This window comes from Triturus cristatus, chromosome 8, assembly GCF_964204655.1.
Source record: "Triturus cristatus chromosome 8, aTriCri1.1, whole genome shotgun sequence".
Lineage (NCBI taxonomy): Eukaryota > Metazoa > Chordata > Amphibia > Caudata > Salamandridae > Triturus > Triturus cristatus.
The window spans coordinates 105,413,827-105,433,249 of NC_140591.1; the positions used below are offsets into that span (position 1 = coordinate 105,413,827).

General features: G+C 49.3%; 1 protein-coding gene across 3 annotated transcripts in view; it reads left to right on the top strand.

Moving 5' to 3' along the window:
- LOC146801637 (prolactin receptor-like) overlaps nucleotides 1-19,423 on the top strand; it is a 396,244-nt gene that overhangs the window by 326,419 nt on the left and 50,402 nt on the right. For all 3 annotated transcript variants that reach the window (XM_085621110.1, XM_085621111.1, XM_085621112.1), the window contains 2 exons: nucleotides 8,941-9,097; nucleotides 14,072-14,150. In XM_085621110.1, coding sequence (XP_085477236.1) covers nucleotides 8,941-9,097; nucleotides 14,072-14,150 — 236 coding nt within the window. The remainder of the gene's footprint in view (nucleotides 1-8,940; nucleotides 9,098-14,071; nucleotides 14,151-19,423) is intronic.

Consider the following 19,423-nt stretch of genomic DNA (forward strand, 5'->3'; position numbering starts at 1 on the left):
AAAATAAATAAATGCGTATTAAAATGCCATGGCATAAACCACATATGTAGATGCACAGAGTGTTATGTGCTATTTATTACCATTGTTGCTGTTGTGAGAGTGAAAGGTCATCATGACCCGCTCAAGGCTTCGCCTCTCATGAATCATGGCCCCTGGCAACACTCAACAATAGGGGAGAGACTAACAAATTAATATACCATGACCAGAATACAGTGGCGGCTGGCAAGTGGTCGTAGTGGGGGTGGGGGGGGCAAGTGTGTGATCAGTGCGTGCATGCATGCAAGGTGAGTGGTCAGTGTTAATAACAAGCACTTATTGTGATAATTAACACATAAATAATAGGCTTATTTCATTTCAAAGACGCGGCTGCCATTTTCTCTGGCTGCTTGGAAAGTGAAAGTGTGTATGACGCGCTGAATGTTGCAGGAAAGCATGTTGTGCCTGCAGTAGGAGAAACTCATTAAAGAAAATAGTGCTTACAGACTAAAGAAGACATACAGTGTATGTGGGACCCGGCCTCGTGGCGTGGGCCTCCCTGACCGTTAGCATCCCAGCCCAACCCGTGCACCACCCTGGATCCCTGGTTGTCACCGCCCTGTCCGATCCACCCCATCCATGAACCCACAGGGAGAGGAGACTTCCCCGCAACTACCACCGACCCCCCTGGTGCCGGATGCCTCCCCACCCCGTAGCACCCGAAGACCTCCGGCCACCATGTCCCGATGCCCCCGATGGCCGGCCCGGGCCCCCAGCGAAATTTAGACCCTAGACGCGCCATGCCCGGCCGAGGGAGAGAGAGCCCCCCCCAAGCAAGATAGGGAGGAGTAGTCTCTGTCACACCTCTGACCTCCTCTCAGAAGAGGGTTTTGATCGCCCTCCGGGCCCCCGGGGAGCTGGAGTCCCTCCAGATCCAACTTGAAAGGATCAAAGAGCCGAACGGCAGGAAATGCCAACACGCAGCCCCCAGGCGCCAAGACCCCTCTCTGCGAGGACTCCGGACTTCAAAGAGAAGAAGGCGTATAACAAGGGGTGCTCGGGCACTGACTGAGAAGAAGAGCTTGGACTAAGAGAGCCCTGCTGACCTGGTCGCGGCTCGACGAATCCAAAAGGAAGAACGCTACCCGAACCTTGGAAACCTGACGAGCCCTGCTGACTTCGTCGCGGCTCCCGCTTGGCAGAGACCAACTTCTGCCGGAACGTATCCCCCGGCTCGAGGATTGAGAGCTGTGCGAAGGATACTCGGCATTACCCTGGACCTAGAGACTGTCCCGCTACCCCAAACCCCTACTAAGACATTACGAACGCTTGTTTGTTAACTAAAGGCTGAATCACGGATCATAAAGATCCAGAGAACCTATAGATAAAGAGATCCGTTCTACTGAAACCTACTGTGTGGTGTCCCTTTATCAAGTGGTGCAAGCTCAGCGCGTGCGATCCTAGGTACGGGACCCTTCCCTGAAAGGGCCTCCCTGCCAGTGCTCGGCCTTGTCCTGGGAGAGGTGGGTCACGGGGTGGTCAGGAACGTGTTATGCACCCCCCCTGAGATCGCCCCTTCTAACATTTGGTGGCAGGCGACGGGATCCGAGCCGACACCTAGAGATCGTACAGTAAACAGCTGATGCACTACCGAACAAAGACGGAAGAAAGAACCGCCATGAGTACCACGGGAACCAACGTGAGTTCTACGTTCCAAGAGGACCGGTTGGAAGAATATACGCACCGAGAATTAAAACAGTTTTGCAAAGACCTTGAAATCGCTACCACTGGATTAAGCACAAAAGAAGATTTCCAGAAAGCATTGAAGGCCTGGGTAGAGTCCGGAGCTTCCCTTCCCCAAACCGAAGGAGAAGGTCGAGAGGTGGAGCCGCCGAACGAGCTCCGAAGCACCCCGGTAAGGAGCAACGCCCCAGAGGGGGGCCTTTCCCCGAAAGAACTAGCGGACCGAGAAAGGAGCCGCAGCCACGAACTAGAACTGGCCAAGCTAAAGATAGAGGGAGAGCTAAAATTGGCAGAGAAAAAGTTAGCTGTAGAACAGTTACGCCTACAAGGGGAACTAGAGGAAAAGAAACTCCAGCGAGAACACGAAGAAAAAAAACTTCAACTGGAACATGAGCGCAGCCTAAAAGAGATCGAGCTCAAGGTCAGGAGTGAGGAATCCAGACCCCTGGGGAATCGAGAGACCTCTTCCCCGGTGGGACCAAAGGTCCACATCCCCAAGGATGTGGTGAAAGAGTATTACAAGAACGACGACATCCAGCAATGGTTCAAGGCCTATGAGATTGCCATGACCTCCCACCGAGTTCCACAGAAGGATTGGGGGGCTGGCTTGTGGGGCCGGTTCCTCAGCGAGGGGAGAGACACCCTGCTCGACCTGCCCTCCACCGTGCTGAATTCCTACAGCCACATGAAAGAGGCCCTATTAGCGAGATATGGACTCACCCCCGAGATGTATCGGCAACGGTTCAGAGACTGCAAAAAGATACCCGGTACTACATGGGTGGAGTACGTGAACTTTTACAGCAGGGCCTTGGACGGGTGGATCAAGGGCAGCAAGCTCTCCACCTTTGAGGAGCTGTTCGACCTAATCGCTTGGGAACACTTGTCCGCAAATTGCTTTATAGAGTTACACCAGCATCTCCTCGACAGCAAGCTCACGGATCCTCGGAAACTGGCTGTTGAAGCTGACCGCTGGGTGAACACCCGGGCCCCCCCGGGGCCCCGTGGGAGACTACGGCCGCCACAGTCAGGGACCTCCCTGCCAGAGGGGTGGGGGGAACCAGGGAAGACAGAGGGAATCCCAGTCAGGCCCCCAGCATGGTCCCCCAGAAACCAACCCCCGCACTTTCCAACCCCTCCTCCAGCCAGCACAGGGCCCCCGGGGAGGCAGGGACCCAGAGTCAAGATCACCTGTTACCGATGCCAACAGACCGGTCACTACGCCAGTGACCCCCAGTGTCCCATGTACCAACGGCCCGCAGCGACAGCTCCCCCAGCCCGACAGATGGCCACAGTGGCCCTCGGGGAGGAGATGGAGGACACCGAAGAGTGGGAGCCTGCGGCCATGGCCCTGGTCTCCCTAGGAGACCGAGAAATGGTTCCTGGAGTCCCCCTACCAGCCAACACCAAGAAATACCGACAGCAGGTGACGGTCAACGGTCACCGAGTCGGGGCCCTCCGCGACACCGGGGCGAGTGTCACAGCGGTCCACTGTCACCTGGTCACAGAAGACCAGATACTACCCGACGTCTTCTGTCCGGTTATATCCTCGGACAATTCCGAGAGCCTCTGCAGGATGGCCCTGGTACCCTTCGAATGGGGGGGAGTAACCGGCAAATTGAGAGCGGCCGTCCGAACCTCCCAACCAGTGGACTGCCTCCTGGGCGACGATCTCGAAAGCTCCCTGTGGGGGCAGGTAGAACGAAGGGCCCACCTAGGAATGATGGGCCTACCCGAATGGGTGTGCGCCACCACGCGCTCCATGTCTGCCCGACTGCCCCCCCTCGAGGGAGTTGAGGCCCCAGCCCTGAGCCAAGTCGCCGCCCCGGAGGACCGGGGCAGGCTACCCGAGCCCGACGACCTCCTCCCGGAAGGAGAACCCGTCCCCGACGGCGGGACATTGCTCCCGGACCCCGAGCAAATGACCGAGCTAGGTGACCTGCCCGAGTTGGCGCAATGGCGCTCCGAGGGGGGCCTCTCCCGGGAGGAGTTCTGCAGAGAACGAGCCGCCTGCCCTTCCCTCATCGGACCCCGGCAGCAGGCCGAAGCCCAGGCGGCGGGCGACCAGTCCGGAACCCATTGGATTTATTGGGAGAACGGCCTCCTGTACAGTGAGCAGAAGTCTGCCGAACTAGGGTCAGCCCGGGTACTGGTAGTACCCCTGCGCTTCCGAGACTTCCTACTTGGCCTAGCCCATGATGTGCCCCTGGCGGGACACTTGGGTCAAGACAAAACCTATCATCGCTTAGTCACCCACTTCTATTGGCCCAAGATGCGAGCTAATGTAGAGGCCCACTGTAAGTCCTGCCCCACGTGCCAGGCTAGCGGGAAAAGTGGAGGGAAGCGCAAGGCTCCACTACAACCCTTCCCCGTCGTCAGTACCCCCTTTGAACGGGTGGGGATAGACATTGTGGGACCTCTGGATCCCAGGACCATCCAGAGTCACCGGTTCATCCTCGTGCTGGTGGACCATGCCACCCGATACCCCGAGGCCATTCCCCTCCGGGTCCTCCATGTGAACCGCCTCAAACCTCACTTCGTGAGGACGGAGTTGAGTTTGCTCCTAGCCACCGACGATGGGGCAGAAGAGGACACGGAGCCCCTCCCGGACCTCCTGTGTGCTAACGAAAAAGATGGCTCCATAGAGGGAGTGAGACTTTCCTCCTCCCTCACCCCCCAACAATACGATGACTGCCGCCAGCTATTAGGGCAATTTGCAGACCTCTTCTCCCTCACCCCCAGGGTCACCGACTGGTGTGTCCACGACATGGACACCGGAGACAGCCTGCCAGTACGGCACAGAGCCTACCGCGTCCCTGACAGGGTCCGGACCGGCATCCAGGCCGAAGTAGCTAAGATGCTATCCCTAGGGGTGGTCAAACCCTCCGTCAGTCCATGGGCCAGCCCCGTGGTACTGGTTCCGAAAGCAGCGGCCCCTGTTGTTGCCCCCGAACTGAGGTTCTGTGTGGACTACCGGGGGCTCAATGCGGTCACCCGAACCGACGCTCACCCCATTCCCCGCGCAGATGAGCTCATTGACCGCCTCGGGGCTCCTCACTACCTCGGCACCTTCGACTTGACCTGCGGGTACTGGCAAATTGCGCTCACCGAGGGAGCCAAGGAGTGGTCCGCCTTCTCCACCCCAGATGGGCACTATCGCTTCCGAGTCATGTCCTTTGGAATGAAAAATGCCTCGGCTACCTTCCAGCGGCTGGTTAACAGGGTCCTGGCCGGGCTGGAAAAATTCAGCGACATTGCGGTGTTCAGCTCCCAATGGACCGAACACCTCCAGCACCACCGGCAGGTACTGATGGCCCTGCGCCAAGCAGGCCTAACCGTCAAAGCCAGCAAATGCCAAATTGGACAAGGCTCAGTGGTTTACCTGGGACACCAGGTCGGGCAGGTCGCCCCCCTCCAGCCCAAGATCGACGCCATCTTGGCCTGGGAACCCCCTACGACCCAGACAGAAGTCCGGGCCTTCTTGGGCCTCACCGGCTACTACCGGAGGTTCATTAAAAGCTATGGCAGCATAAAGGGCCCCCTCACAGAGCTAAATTCCAAGAAACAGCCGAAGAGAATGCAGTGGACCCCCCCCTGCCAAGAGGCGTTCGACGCCCTAAAAACTGCTATGTGCACGGCCCCCGTGCTCCAAGCCCCCGACTACTCCAAGGAATTTGTGGTCCAGACGGACGCTTCTGAGCACGGCATCGGGGCAGTCCTCTCACAATTCAACGAGAAGGGCCTAGACCAGCCCGTAGCCTTCATCAGCCGGAGGTTACTACCCCGGGAACGACGGTGGAGCACCATTGAAAGAGAGGCCTTCTCCGTATTCTGGGCGTTAAAGAAGCTACGGCCTTACTTATTCGGAACCCACTTCCGAGTCCAAACAGATCATCAACCCTTACGGTGGCTGATGCAAATGAGAGGAGAGAACCCCAAACTGCTGCGATGGTCAATCTCCCTCCAGGGGATGGACTTCACCGTAGAGCATCGCCCGGGTACTGACCACGCCAACGCTGACGGCCTGTCCCGATTTCTTCCGCCTCAGCGAGGAGAACCCCCAAGAGGATGGGTAGTTCTCCCCGACTTTCAGCTGGGGGGGACGCGTGTGGGACCCGGCCTCGTGGCATGGGCCTCCCTGACCGTTAGCATCCCAGCCCAACCCGTGAACCACCCTGGATCCCTGGTTGTCACCGCCCTGTCCGACCCACCCCATCCATGAACCCACAGGGAGAGGAGACTTCCCCGCAACCACCACCGACCCCCCTGGTGCCAGATGCCTCCCCACCCCGTAGCACCCGAAGACCTCCGGCCACCATGTCCCGATGCCCCCGATGGCCGGCCTGGGCCCCCAGCGAAACCTAGACGCGCCATGCCCGGCCAAGGGAGAGAGAGCCCTCCCCCCCAAGCAAGATAGGGAGGAGTAGTCTCTGTCACACCTCTGACCTCCTCTCAGAAGAGGGTTTCGATCGCCCTCCGGGCCCCTGGGGAGCTGGCTCCACGCATGCTGGGTGTCTGGAGTCCCTCCAGAACCAACTTGAAAGGATCAAAGAGCCGAGCGGCAGGAAATCCCAACACGCCTGCCCCAGGCGCCAAGACCCCTCTCTGCGAGGACTCCGGACTTCAAAGAGAAGAAGGCGTATAACAAGGGGTGCTCGGGCACTGACGGAGAAGAAGAGCTTGGACTAAGAGATCCCTGCTGACCTGGTCGCGGCTCGATGAATCCAAAAGGAAGAACGCTACCCGAACCTTGGAAACCTGATGAGCCCTACTGACTTTGTCGCGGCTCCCGCTTGGCAGAGACCAACTTCTGCCAGAACCATCTGAGCCCTGCAGACGTCGTCGCGGCTCCCTGGAACACTGAGAACACCTGAGCCCTGCTGAGAGACTCGCGGCTCCCCTAACCCTAAGAACGGCTGAGCCCTGCTGACGTCATCGCGGCTCCCTGGAACACTGAGAACACCTGAGCCCTGCTGAGAGACTCGCGGCTCCCCTAACCCTAAGAACGGCTGAGCCCTGCCGAGTGAATCGCAGCTCCCCGAAGATCATCAGAACTACGGTTCATTCCTGCCTGAGCCCAGCTGATGTGGTCGCGGCTCGAGAGTACACTGGTCCGGCTGGGCCCAAGACCGTGCCGTATCCCCCGGCTCGAGGATTGAGAGCTGTGTGAAGGATACTCTGCATTACCCTGGACCTAGAGACTGTCCAGCTACCCCAAACCCCTACCAAGACATTACGAACGCTTGTTTGTTGACTAAAGGCTGAATCACGGATCATAAAGATCCAGAGAACCTATAGATAAAGAGATCCGTTCTACTGAAACCTACTGTGTGGTGTCCCTTTATCAAGTGATGCAAGCTCAGCGCGTGCGATCCTAGGTACGAGACCCTTCCCTGAAAGGGCCTCCGCCACCAGTACTCGGCCTTGTCCTGGGAAAGGTGGGTCACGGGGTGGTCAGGAACGTGTTCTGCACCTCCCCTGAGATCGCCCCTTCTAACAGTGTAACAGAAGTAAAAGGTCCAGTCCTCATGGGAGGTTACAAATGAAGACAGGGCAGTACTAAGGAGGGACTAACAACCTTTTAATGAATCAGAAGCCATAATTTACAAAGGACAATGACATGAGCCAATGAAAAATATGGGTGGAGAGTGGGCGGAGCTTCAAGTCTATACTCGAATACAGCATTTCTCGCACAGCAGCTCATGCGCTGCCCAGGCTCGACCTAAAAAGAAATAACCACTTACCGTGCATGCTGCATGACATCCTCCTCATTCTGTCCGTGTTCTGCTGTGTCTCCAGGAAATTCCCCTAAACCAATCCCGACGCTGCTCTCACCAGCATGACAGCAGTGCCAGGATTGGAGGGAGCGTCCTCTCTAGGCACTCCCGAGGGCAATGGAGGATTGCATATTTTAAACTTCTCTAACGTAGCTGTCTGAAGACAGCTGGATTAGAGAAAGTGCATGTCTGGCAGGCCGTCGCAAAACAGCCAGCCAATAAGACATACACACTTTAAACAGAAGTGCACCGCTTACAGCTGCCCCTCAGCAGCAGTGGCCCCACCCATCCTGACACTCGGTTCAGGCCGGGTGGACAAAAAATATAATGGTAATAAATTAACTTTATTGCTATTGTATTTTTCATCTCTGGGGCTTTCCTGAGGGCATTCTTGGCAGTAGGGTGACGTTCCTTCGCTCTTACGGAGGAGCCGCCCCTGCCAAGATGCCAAAAGGCACAGAGCCCTTCTTGCCAAGTGGTCACGCCCATCACATCACGCACTTCGTGAATCAAAGTTTTTAGTTCTGGCTTGACAGCACACCTGTCTACACAACCAGTTACCAACTCTAAAAAATCTACAGATTGGACTTTTACTGCACCCAGAGCAGTCTATCTCTCATCACATGCTGTTGGTTGCTTGGGGTTTGAATCTGTGGCCTTTGCAGTGCTTGTATTGCAATGCATGAGGGACTGCCAAAAGTACAGGGACTCATCATGCATCGAATTCTTGCTCTCAGAGAAGTGTTTTATACAAAAAACAATTGTTTTTTTCTTTTCACGGTAGCAGGTTCTTTACATGGTTATTCGGGATTCAAAATTCAGTCCAGATCTATTCGCTTTGCCAATGTAGGTTTAATCCCTTTCTACCAACCTGATGTACCTTAGATGTATGTTTAATGTCTGGAGTCCAACTTTGTTCAGACTGCAGGCTTTGATATTGGACAGAACTCTCCGCAGGTCGTTTGAGCAATGCCAACCCTGGATCTTCTTTGTTGTGGAGAGCTGGTGTTTTCTTCCTCATCGCCTCGACTGGCATGCAATCAACAAATACCAGGGTGTGACCAGGGCCTGGTGGCAAGTAGACTCAGTAGCTTTGTCCAAGCCACCTTCCTAGGCGTGCAGCAAGTTCAAAAGATCTGCACTCCCAGAGTCCTTTATAGCTCTCCCAAGAGAACAAGAGGGTATCTCTGGCAATACTACCCTCTTTCCCAACCAGACTTAATTTTCTCTCTCAGTTTACCAGCCCTGGGCAGAAAACGACATTTCAGAGAACATACTGAGCAGCGACTGGCAATGTTGCTGGAGTGACACACTACACATTTCTGACATTACTGGCTAGATATCTACTTAGCAAGGAGCTGTCAGGCATGAAGGGCAGAAATTCAGTTTATCTCTTTTTTCAGTTACTACTGATGTTTGACAAACACTTTATTTATCCCCTCAACAGACCAGGGGTCCTTTAACAGAGCCACAGTTTCAGCTGCATGATTTGGCACCTGGCGAGTCCTATCTCTTTCAAGTTCGCTGCAAACCAGTCCGATCTGGCCGCTGGAGCGACTGGAGCGAAGTCATAGAGTTGACGAGTCTGGCCGCCCTAACTAAAGGTAAGCCAGGCCTTAGGAAAAATTTGGCAATGTGCACATTTAATTTCCTCCAATTAGGTTTTGATTTCGGCAGCAATTAAATCACAAGCACCTTCTACCATATTTAATTTCTATATTGAGTCAGAATGGTTACTATTTTTCTTTTCCATATAATGAAAATGGTGGATCTGTGTCTGCATTTCTGTGTATGGGATGCTATTTTTTGATGTTTAAATGATTAGTTGCATTGCATTGAAGAACTTATGCATTAAAGAATATTTTTCTCCAAATGACAATGCTACATTACACATCTGAAGCAATTGCAAAATGAGCACCTGTTAGAAAGCTACGCTTAGTTCAAATGAGAATTGTTTCCAGAGGGTTGGTTCACGTATAGAGAATGTGCAGCCCTCTCACTCCGAACATGAGCGCCAGGGAATGACCAAGGGTAGACTGGAAGCTGTAAATACAATCCTGTTGGGATGGTAGTAAATGGATGAGTATGCAGGAATATTTTCAAGGAATGCGTTTCACTAGGGGTTTCTGGTGTTGGGCAACAAGTATCAGAGCCATGTAAGATTCTTAGCAAAATCACGAGCTAGAATTTGAATACAGTGCATGTAGATGCTAATCATTTACATAGTTAAATCATTTGAAGCCTCCACTGCCTGGCAGCAGATGAGCAGTTTTTAAAGAGAGTGAGACCGGCTTCCAGCCGGACACGCCCAGGGAGTAGCCAGCCTCTCAATGTCGAAGCACATGCAATCTGTGTAGGGAGCGGTGAGATCGCCATGAATACATAACTTTACATTAGATAAGATCATCTAATGAATATTTGAACTACTCCGCACAGCTCTTCATAGAGACGCAAAGTCGGAAAGGTTTGTAAGAATCAGGAATCTTATGATAAAGAATTAGTGATAAGTCCTTATCTTGTTTCAGTTGCCTTGGGATACAAAAACCGTGTGAGGTGTAAATCGTAGCATCAGAAATATGCGATAATAAATGTTGTAGGTACAGCTAAATACTAAGAAAAATGTCTTATGGTGCAAGAAGGGTACCATATATAAAGAGTAAATTAAGAGAAGGTACGCTTTACCCTCTCCCTCCTGTTAATATTTAAAACAAAATCTAAATAATATGTATAATTCATTATTTGCAATGATGGGTACAAAAGGGATACGGTTAGATTAATGGAAGGGCTGTGGGCGTAGGGGGTCGTCCCCCCATTTAATATCAATATTATCAATTTTAATATTATGTATATTTTTTGGGGAAAAAGTGATTTTCTTAGAACAGTCTCAGAATTCCCATTTTCAAAATCTCTTGAGATTTTTGATAAATTAATGCAGGATATAGGAGCTGGAGGTTTATCATCAATGAGTAATCACATTGTGTTAACTCCTCTTGAGAGCAAACACATGGAACCAAAAAAGCTGCAGAATAGGCACGAATACCCTGAACACACTAAATTAAAAGTAATTTATCCACTGGTACCTATTCACGGTAAGTAATATTTTGACATTTGAGAGACTCCAGGGTATTTTGCTTTTTTTTTTACAATAGCAGAAGAACAATAATGAAGAACTACCAAGTCATGGGCCATGACAAACCCAATAAATCTTGTAAGCTGGAACCCCGAGTAAGGTCGATACCTACACTCAGCACCAACATTGTTACTGAGTAGAGGAAATGACATGGCTTAACCTTGAATGCACAAGACAGCGACGATGAATACAGAAAAAGAGAAAATGAAGGGGATGAAAATTATCCTTAATGGCTCTAATTCTAGGATCAGAGGAACCAGCCATTAATACACCACAGAGGATACAGTTGTTATAGCAGGGATTTACAAGTCCTCGCCAGAACCCGTACCAGCAACACAGGGAGTCGGTCGACTTCCCCGGGAGTGCTCTCAGCATGGTAGACTGGCATCCATAGTAGATATTGAAGGGGTGATCCAGTGTGTTCGTATTAGTTCAGCTCAGTTATTATTCAGACACTATCACTCTGTGACACACTTAGGTAAGTTAGGTTTTCAGTGAGACCCTACAAAGTTACCCATTGTAGGGCTCCAGAGTAAGATCCTCTTCCCAGTGTAGAAGTTACTCTTCAATTGCCTGCTGTTTTCAGCTGTTCACTTAATAATACATTGATGGATTTATGCTTTTTCATATCTAGAATATTCTTTGCCCCATAAATGGAAGGAAGTATCACCTTCACTTTTATTTGGTTTCCTTATTTGCACTTTATCAGATCTTGTCTCAGAATTGTTTCTTAGTGTGTTTCAATAGCTGTTTATTTATGTTGGAAATAGCCTTTATGTATCCTCTTTCTCCCTGACACATTTACCTTGCTGCTGTTTCTTTTATTTTTTCAGAGGTGCCGGCGGCACCTGCTGAGCATATGCCAGCCCTTTGCTCACTTTCTTCCTCCACCTTCTTTGTATTGCATATGTTGCCAACAAAGACATGTATCGACAACGGCTGTACCCAACTGAGGAGGCAGGCAGCCATTCTAATGAATCCAGCCAAATTTCCAAAATCTCCACCCAAATTCTGATCTCTTGATCTTGTTTCGCCAAACTCTTCGGTGCTGCTGTATCTGAAACTGTACCTCCTGATAAGCACATTCTCAAGAAGGGCGAAAATGTATCTGTAGTCAGCATATGGATAAAAACACATAGGGTAGTGCTAACTGCTTACATTTAAATGTATAATCTCTCCTAGCTTTTTGAGGGATGCAGCAATGCAGTTTGCCTCTCTTCTCAGAAATCTTTTGTTTCTTTTTCTTTTATCCGTCCCTCTGTCTTGTCACTGGCAAAATTATATCAGGTGGGTAGCATGTTAATCTGTATCCCACCCCTAATGGTTAATCCTGTGATTATTAACTATTGTCCTAGATTTGTTGGTTATTGGGTTAGTCTTCTGCTCTGAGGAAACTAGAGAATTTCCTGCGTCTTCAAGTGGTCATGCATTTTGTTAATAGGAATTTGCTTTAATTATTAGACCGAGTAAAGTAAGTGGAAAAAGAGGAATGATGAACTAGGGTGTAAGAGGTTAACATTGTGAGAAAGGAAGGAGAGGTTAGAGTTTGTTTTTTGGGAGTTGGAGGAGTAGATAGGTTAGTTAGGCTTTGGTGTTGCAGGAACAGTTACACTGAAGAGCAGTATATGCCTTTTAAGGAGGGGTGTGGTTATTTTAGGTTGACAGAGAGTAAGGCAGCAGGCATATGCAAGGATAGCGTGAACTCAGAGGCACCAAGGCAAGCAGAGGATGGGGTGTAAGGAGAGTATCTTTCAAACAGGAAGGCTGCCTGTAAAGCAGGTTATTTTCATGCAGTGTTTTTAAAATGTTGAGCTAGGATACAATTGAGGAAGTTTAAAGTGTGGGAAAAATGGCAGACATTTTAAGACTTGTGGGCAGCTGATATAAGTTGTTCCATCTTAGTTTTCTCCACCTGCCCCCTGATGGTGCAGACTCTGTTCTCTACCATAAAGATATTGAACAGCACTAAAGCATTTTTTCTACTAAGGGGTATGTCTGAACAGTAGTTGTTGGGTATGTCTGGTGATTTTGAGGAGTAGAAAGACAATGGGTTTTGCACTGATGATACTCTTATGTGGGCGGTCAGTTCTAGGGCGACGTGGTTCTCCCTGATATCAGCGATTGTTTGTTGAGGGATTCAAGTGATTTAGAACTTCTTTGATCTTAAAGGGGCCTGAAGGGTATCTGTCTGTGGGCAGGAAGTGAGAATGCATGGATTATTTGTTGGACCACATTTGCAATGAGCAGTTTTTAACCACACCTTTGAGCTCCAAGTGATCTTTGCTGATACGGAATTCTAAAGTTTTGCTGGTTGTTCGGAGAAAGTAGTTCCCCCTATAGTTTTCTTAGATGATATGTGGGTGGACAACCACAGTTCTACCGCCCCAGGAAAGCTGTAGTTGGAAAGTTGTGGACAGCTTGCTCAGTGGTTAGTCATGCCTGCTAGCCTGCCATGGTGAGATAGTATTGACATAGGTAGGCCATAATATGTGTATTAATTTACTTATTGCCAAGGAGATTGGAGGGCTCATACTGTAGGTGGAGGAAGACCAATTTGTCAGGGAAGAGAAGGGTGTGGTAGGAGGTCAGATGTCATCTTATATATGATATCAACTGTCACAATAGTAGCAGTGGAATTAGTCTCATATCCAAAGATTTTAGTGGCTGTTGTATAGAGAATATAAACACATGTATTCAGTGGCCTCGTATTGTATTGAGTGGTGCCCTGCCATTAATACACCCCACTATCAAGGGATGTAACCAAAATCACAGAATAGTCAGTCATTCCTGATACCATCCAGGGTAATGTGAGAACGTGAGAATCACTGCTATGAGGATAAGTTTCAGTAAGAAATGTTCATGTGTTTGTTTAGATTCACATAGTTGGTTTCATCCATGTTTGATCAACCCACATCAATTTTGTTTACAAGTTTATGTTAAACACTTGTGACACAAACTAATGTGGATTCATCAAATCTGGAAGAAATCAACTATGTGAATCTAAAGGCGAAACTTATTCTCATGTGTCCTACGAGTTTTATGGGTACTGGTCTATGACCTCATTTGGAACCAGATGTGGACATAATTCCTATGAACAGCTGTACAGCTACAATTTTATATTATGTATGATCTTTCAAATCTTTTTCCTTTTGAAAACATTTCGAAATGCATATTGGATTAATTCCTAGAATAGACCGTCTAAGGCATAATTTCTCCTTATTAAAATGAAGTTGTTCCTTTTGGTGAACCACTTTTCCCTCTAATGTTACTGTTCCATGGTAGACCCTGTATAGTCCCAGGTTCCCCAAGTATTGATTGGTTATCCAAACATTGAATACGTATAGCTCCTGTTTGCCCCAGGGGACCCGGCAGTCGCAAAGTCTCCAGCCCTCATCAGAAATAGCCATTCTCTGAATCCTTGTTTTTGTGGTGTTTGCCCTTGTCATAGATGGCACCCTGCTCCTGATGCTGCTGGCCGTCATCGTTTTCCTCTTCATCGGACTCAGTTTCCTGTTTCTAGGAGAAAGGTAATGTCTTAAACCACAACCATTGTTCTCCAGGTTGCCATGTGCTGCTTTTGATACAGTGCACCTCAAACATCATATCTTGACCATTTGTTGAGGATCAAAGCTCAATGTGTAGCTTGTTTGTGTTGTTCTAAAACCATAAAATTGTTTTGGGAGATTTCCCGGAGAGGTTATATGTACATTTTAATTGGGATACCCATTGAAATAATAAGATCCCATTGCCTAATCCTACATTCTCTATAACAATGTGCTTTCCTACATGGGTAGTACGCTACACCATGTATGATGTTTTACTAGAAGTGTGTCGTCTTTGTTTTGACCCTGTGTGGAAAGTGTTCCCATGTTGTGCGTGAGAACCACCACTGAGGGGCGGTTATCGTGTTTTGGGTAACCCTGGCTGGAAAACTACGCTACGCTTGTGAAGTTTGCGTAGTTTGTGCTACTTCGCACTACGCGAATTACACATAGCACAGTGCAAAATCGCGTAGCGTAGTTAGCATTTTTTGCTCGCTCACGGTCCTCAACGTCAAGTTGGCGACCGCGAGCGAGCAAAATGACATCCCGGCGAGACTTTTTCCTCGTTCGCGATCAGCAACATCAAGTTGCCGATCGCGAGCATGGAAAATAAACCTCCCGGCGAGATTCTCAACGCGGGGAGGTCAGGTTTCTCATTGCGAGTGGTCGCGTATGCTTGTGACCGCTCGCGATGAGAACCTACCAGTCCACGTTGAGAAGGCTGCCACTCGAGTAAAAATCTACTCTAGCTGCAGAAAACGACAGCTTGCACTGTGCAAGATGCCGTTTGCAATGATTGCACAGTGCGGTCAAACATCCGGCACTGTGCAATCATCGTGAACAGCGTACTACGCAGTTCGCGTAGTGCTACGCGTATCTCGCGAAGTGCACTTCGCGTAGCTAGGCGTAGCGTTACTACGCAAACTACGCCCAGGGTTAGTTTTGGGACGCAGTGCTTAGCAGAGTGATGGATGAAGAAGCGTGAGAGATGGGCACGCAGTTTGTTTTTCTGTAAGCCGGCAGCTTTGAACCACTCTGCAGGTCCCTTTTTGGGATTTTGTATGTTCATAGTCCACTTAGCTGGTTACTGCACTGGGTTGTCCATTCTGAGATAGTTTGTTCACAATTTATGGTCCTCAGCAGGCACAGGTTAAAGGTAAACTTGGTGGAGAGATCTGCTGGGATGGACCTTGTTAATATCATCCCGAATCTGATTGTTATTGCGAGATGCCAAGAAGTGGCCATAGTACGTTGCTAATCGGGACCTGCAGTGAGTGGCAGATCTCTTTAGTTAATCTGTTCAGTTGGTGATGGGTGGTTTATTGCTTTGGACTGGTACAGTACTGGGGGATGAATATAACCTTTAGCAATTTTCTCTTATGTGAGTGTAAGAGTGTCAAGTAGTAAAAGGGGATTATTAAGCAGCCTTTATGAACTGCAATCGACTGACTTCTGCATTGTGGTATTCATTTTTAGAGTGGGTAATGCATTGTATTGTAATTGCAATATATAGCGCTTACTACACCTGACAAGGCATGTTGTGCTTTTAAGATGAGCAGCACTCTGCTCCAGGTCTCAGGATTTTTGGGGGGCTAGTTATTGGAAGTTATTGGCATTAGTCTTGTGCTCTACAGGAATCATTCCATGCCTTTACCGCAGGTTCTGTGTGGTAGAATACATTTGTAGGTATTAGTTGTGATCTTCAGTGGAAGAGGGGGATGTGGACATTTCATGCCTTGCTTGGCGGTATTTATAGAAGACATGCACAATCCAGTTATCAAGCTACGAAGAGTTTTATTATGACACTACCCTCTGTTACTTGATCATTTCTCAGCCCCCTGAGCCCGATCCTTCTCCTCCTCCTGTTACCTGGAGACAAGGCATATAGGGTTCACCTGCACACTGGCAGTGTTCATGCAAACACAAGACTTGTGTTCTCATGAACACTGCTAAGTTGAAAAGTGCACAGGGGCCTCACAGGAGACAGGAGGGCTGCTGATATTGGGCCGCTGCTGAATCTGGATACCATTGGTTCAATCCCCGAGTTATATTTCTGCGCAAAGATATAAATGCTCCAAATTAGAAGTGGCTTGGTGGTGCTGCCCTGGGCTACTCTCAGTCCTGAGAACCTTCAGAAGTTGTCCTTTTCTTTGCAAAAATCGCCAATTTCCCCACAAAAATAACGTATTACCCTCACTATAGAAAATTTAAGGCAAAGGCTGATTTTAAGCAAATCCTTGGATTGTTTCTAATCAGGACTGATTCCAGTGAACCCAGCCCCCCTTTGACAAGTTGTAAGGGCAGCCTCTCAAAGGCTATAGGTCCACCAAGAGGTTGCAGTACTATTCAACTGAGTATTGGACAACTCCACAATAGTCCCCCACGACCTCCAGGGCCTTCTATCTCCAAGCACCTCAGGCTTCTTGAGGCAGACTATTCACGGCAGACCAAGACCTCATCGTGCACGGGAGTTTGTTCAGTGGAGCAGTTCTAGAACAATTCTCCCTTGTTTTTCTCCAGCAGCCATAAAAGAAACTCCTTTCCTAGCAGCATAGAGATGGACCATTATTCTCCTTTCCTCTTTTATCCTGAAGAAAAGTGGCTCAGCAAGGGTCCCCGAAGAGTTGGGGCCGTTAGTTTGTCATTGCTCTGTTCTCCTTACATAATCTCTATTTGTCCTTAAAATCTCCTTGACCAACTTTCTCAGAATGAGTTTAGACTTGGATCCGGCCACTGAAGTCCTGTGGGGACATTCTGGGAGAGTGAGGACCGTGGAAGGCTCTCTTGGCTGGACAGATTTCTGCTTGAACTTAGGCCCACCCTGTAGCTACAACCATGGCCCTTCCACAGCACATGCACCAGGTCCTTCCAGCAGTGCTACAGACTGGCCTTCCACATGTCGGAGGATTCAGATTATATTGTATTGTAAGCTTAAAAGATGGAGGTGGTAGGAGCCATTCACATCACTCTGCTGAAGGCAGGCAGACGCGGGGCAGTCTCCTCCCCTTTACCCAGCAGATGCTGGAAGTTTGGAAGCTACGGGGGGAGGTGGGGTATGGTGGGTCTACTGCAGAGACACCTTCTCTAATTGATGGGAATCTCTCTACAGCCTACGCGCGTATTTAGCTAAAAATTCACTGTACTACTGAAGTATGGCCTTTTAAATCTTTCATAACTTGAAAGCTATGAGACAATTGAAATCTGCTTTGGTCAAAATAACCTTCACTTTCAAACTCTGAGGCTGCCACTGCCCTCCAAATGTTACCCTAAGGCTGAATTATAGTTTTAATGATAGAAAGCCACAAACATCACAGACAGACACATTTGGCTGTGGGGAACATATGGTGTACCCACAACCGCACAATCTAATACACATGTAAGTGGACATCTCCCAGTGTCAGCCAGCTGCCCTGACAGTGCCAGACAAGGCTCTGGTTAACAGGGCGTGCACTGGGAAGAGAAGCAGCACCATTCTAACAGAGCACATCTGGCTGTGGCCTTATCAGCAAGGTCAGATCACAGCAGAGGTGAGGAATCAAGAGATCAAAAAGTGAAATAAAAGTGAGGGAAGAACAGACACAGATTACCACCCACGACTTTCCCTACTGCAGGAGGAGGGCTTCCGACAACTATGCACTCGAGTGCGCAGGCAAACCTGGGGAGACCTGTTTTGCAATGGCATTTTCTGTACGTCTGCTCAATTTTTTGGCGATGTACGACCTACTCCATTAGAAGTGTTCCTATATGTGTGCTTGCGACAGGGTAAGCGGGCCATTCTCCTGAGCTTTCCGCGGGAGCCAGAAACCCTTAAGCCGTTACATCAGCTATTACAGAGTGAGAGACCTAGACACCTGGTATCCAACCTGTACCGAGTGATCAGAGCAGAGAGAGAGCACCCTCATAGTGCAGCACGGGCGCACTGGACGGATGACCTGGGTAATGACATTACGGATGAGCAGTGGCAGTACTGCTGTTTACAAACTGGGGAAATATCGGTAAGCGCCAGGCTGCGGATAATCCATTATAAGTTTTTGCAGCGCATGTATTGTACCCCGGCTAAGTTGTGCCGCTTTGGGCTACGAGACACAGATCGCTGCGATAGATGCGGTGGCCCGGGAGCTGGATTCCTGCAACTGGCCTGGGAGTGCCCGAAAGTAATGGAATATTGGGAGCAGATATTTGAAGCACTATCCGAAATGACGGCTCTAGCGATGAACTGCGACCCCTTAGTTGCGCTCCTAGGCTACACAAAGCACATTCCCAAAGCACGCCGCCGATACGTCACACTCTCACTCTTATTAGCGAAACGCAGAGTGGCATACAGATGGGGTAGGGGGCGGGCCCCTAAGTTTAAGGAATGGCTGGGGGATATGGTGTACTGCCAGGTTAAGCTCACAATATACGCAGAGACGCTGCCCTGCACCTCTGGACCAAAAGATATCTGGGGTCCTCTCACACAATACTTGCAGGCCCGTACTGCACACCCTCCCCCGGACAGCCCGGTAGCAACAGGAAGCGATGGCAGACTCCCCCCCCCCCCCCCCCCACCCCCTCGTAGTATTGTTCTAGGAATTAGAGAGGGGAAGACGACGTATCATCTTGCAAACATGAGAGGGATGTAAATGTGTTAGTTGACTGGCCCACGCCAAAAGAACAGTGATGTACACTTCCTGATAACATCCTTGTACATTTGGAACTTTTGTACGGCTGTGGATTATACTGTATTATGTATTGTAGTTGCTATATGAGATTCCTTGGGACTGATGCTGTGACCCCCCTGCATGTACCTATATATACCATCGGACACTCGAGCAAGATACCCACTATTGACGGCACGATCTACTGTATACTTGCCTTTGTAAATCTGTACCTGCTGTTCTGTCGACTCATTGAACATGTTGTTCTTATGTGGAAAATTATAAATAAAGATATTTTTTTAAAAGAACAGACACAGATGGAATATCTCACGTCAACGCGCCTGTCCCCAGCCCATCCCCCCCCCCAATAGATAGGAGTATATTGTACATTTAAATGCTTGAAAATCTCTACTCCGTGTTTTATTAATAATGTAAATATAGTACAAATGTTCTCTACGTGAATAAGTACATTTTACTTCTCTGGCTGAAAAGAAACTCGTTTTTCTAATATGTTTTAGGAATTCTCAGGTGGTGTAAGTACTCTCATGATTGTTACTGAAGGGAAACACACATTTTTAGTTCAAACCTTGAGTCCGCGCACATGCGCTGCTCTGCAAAACT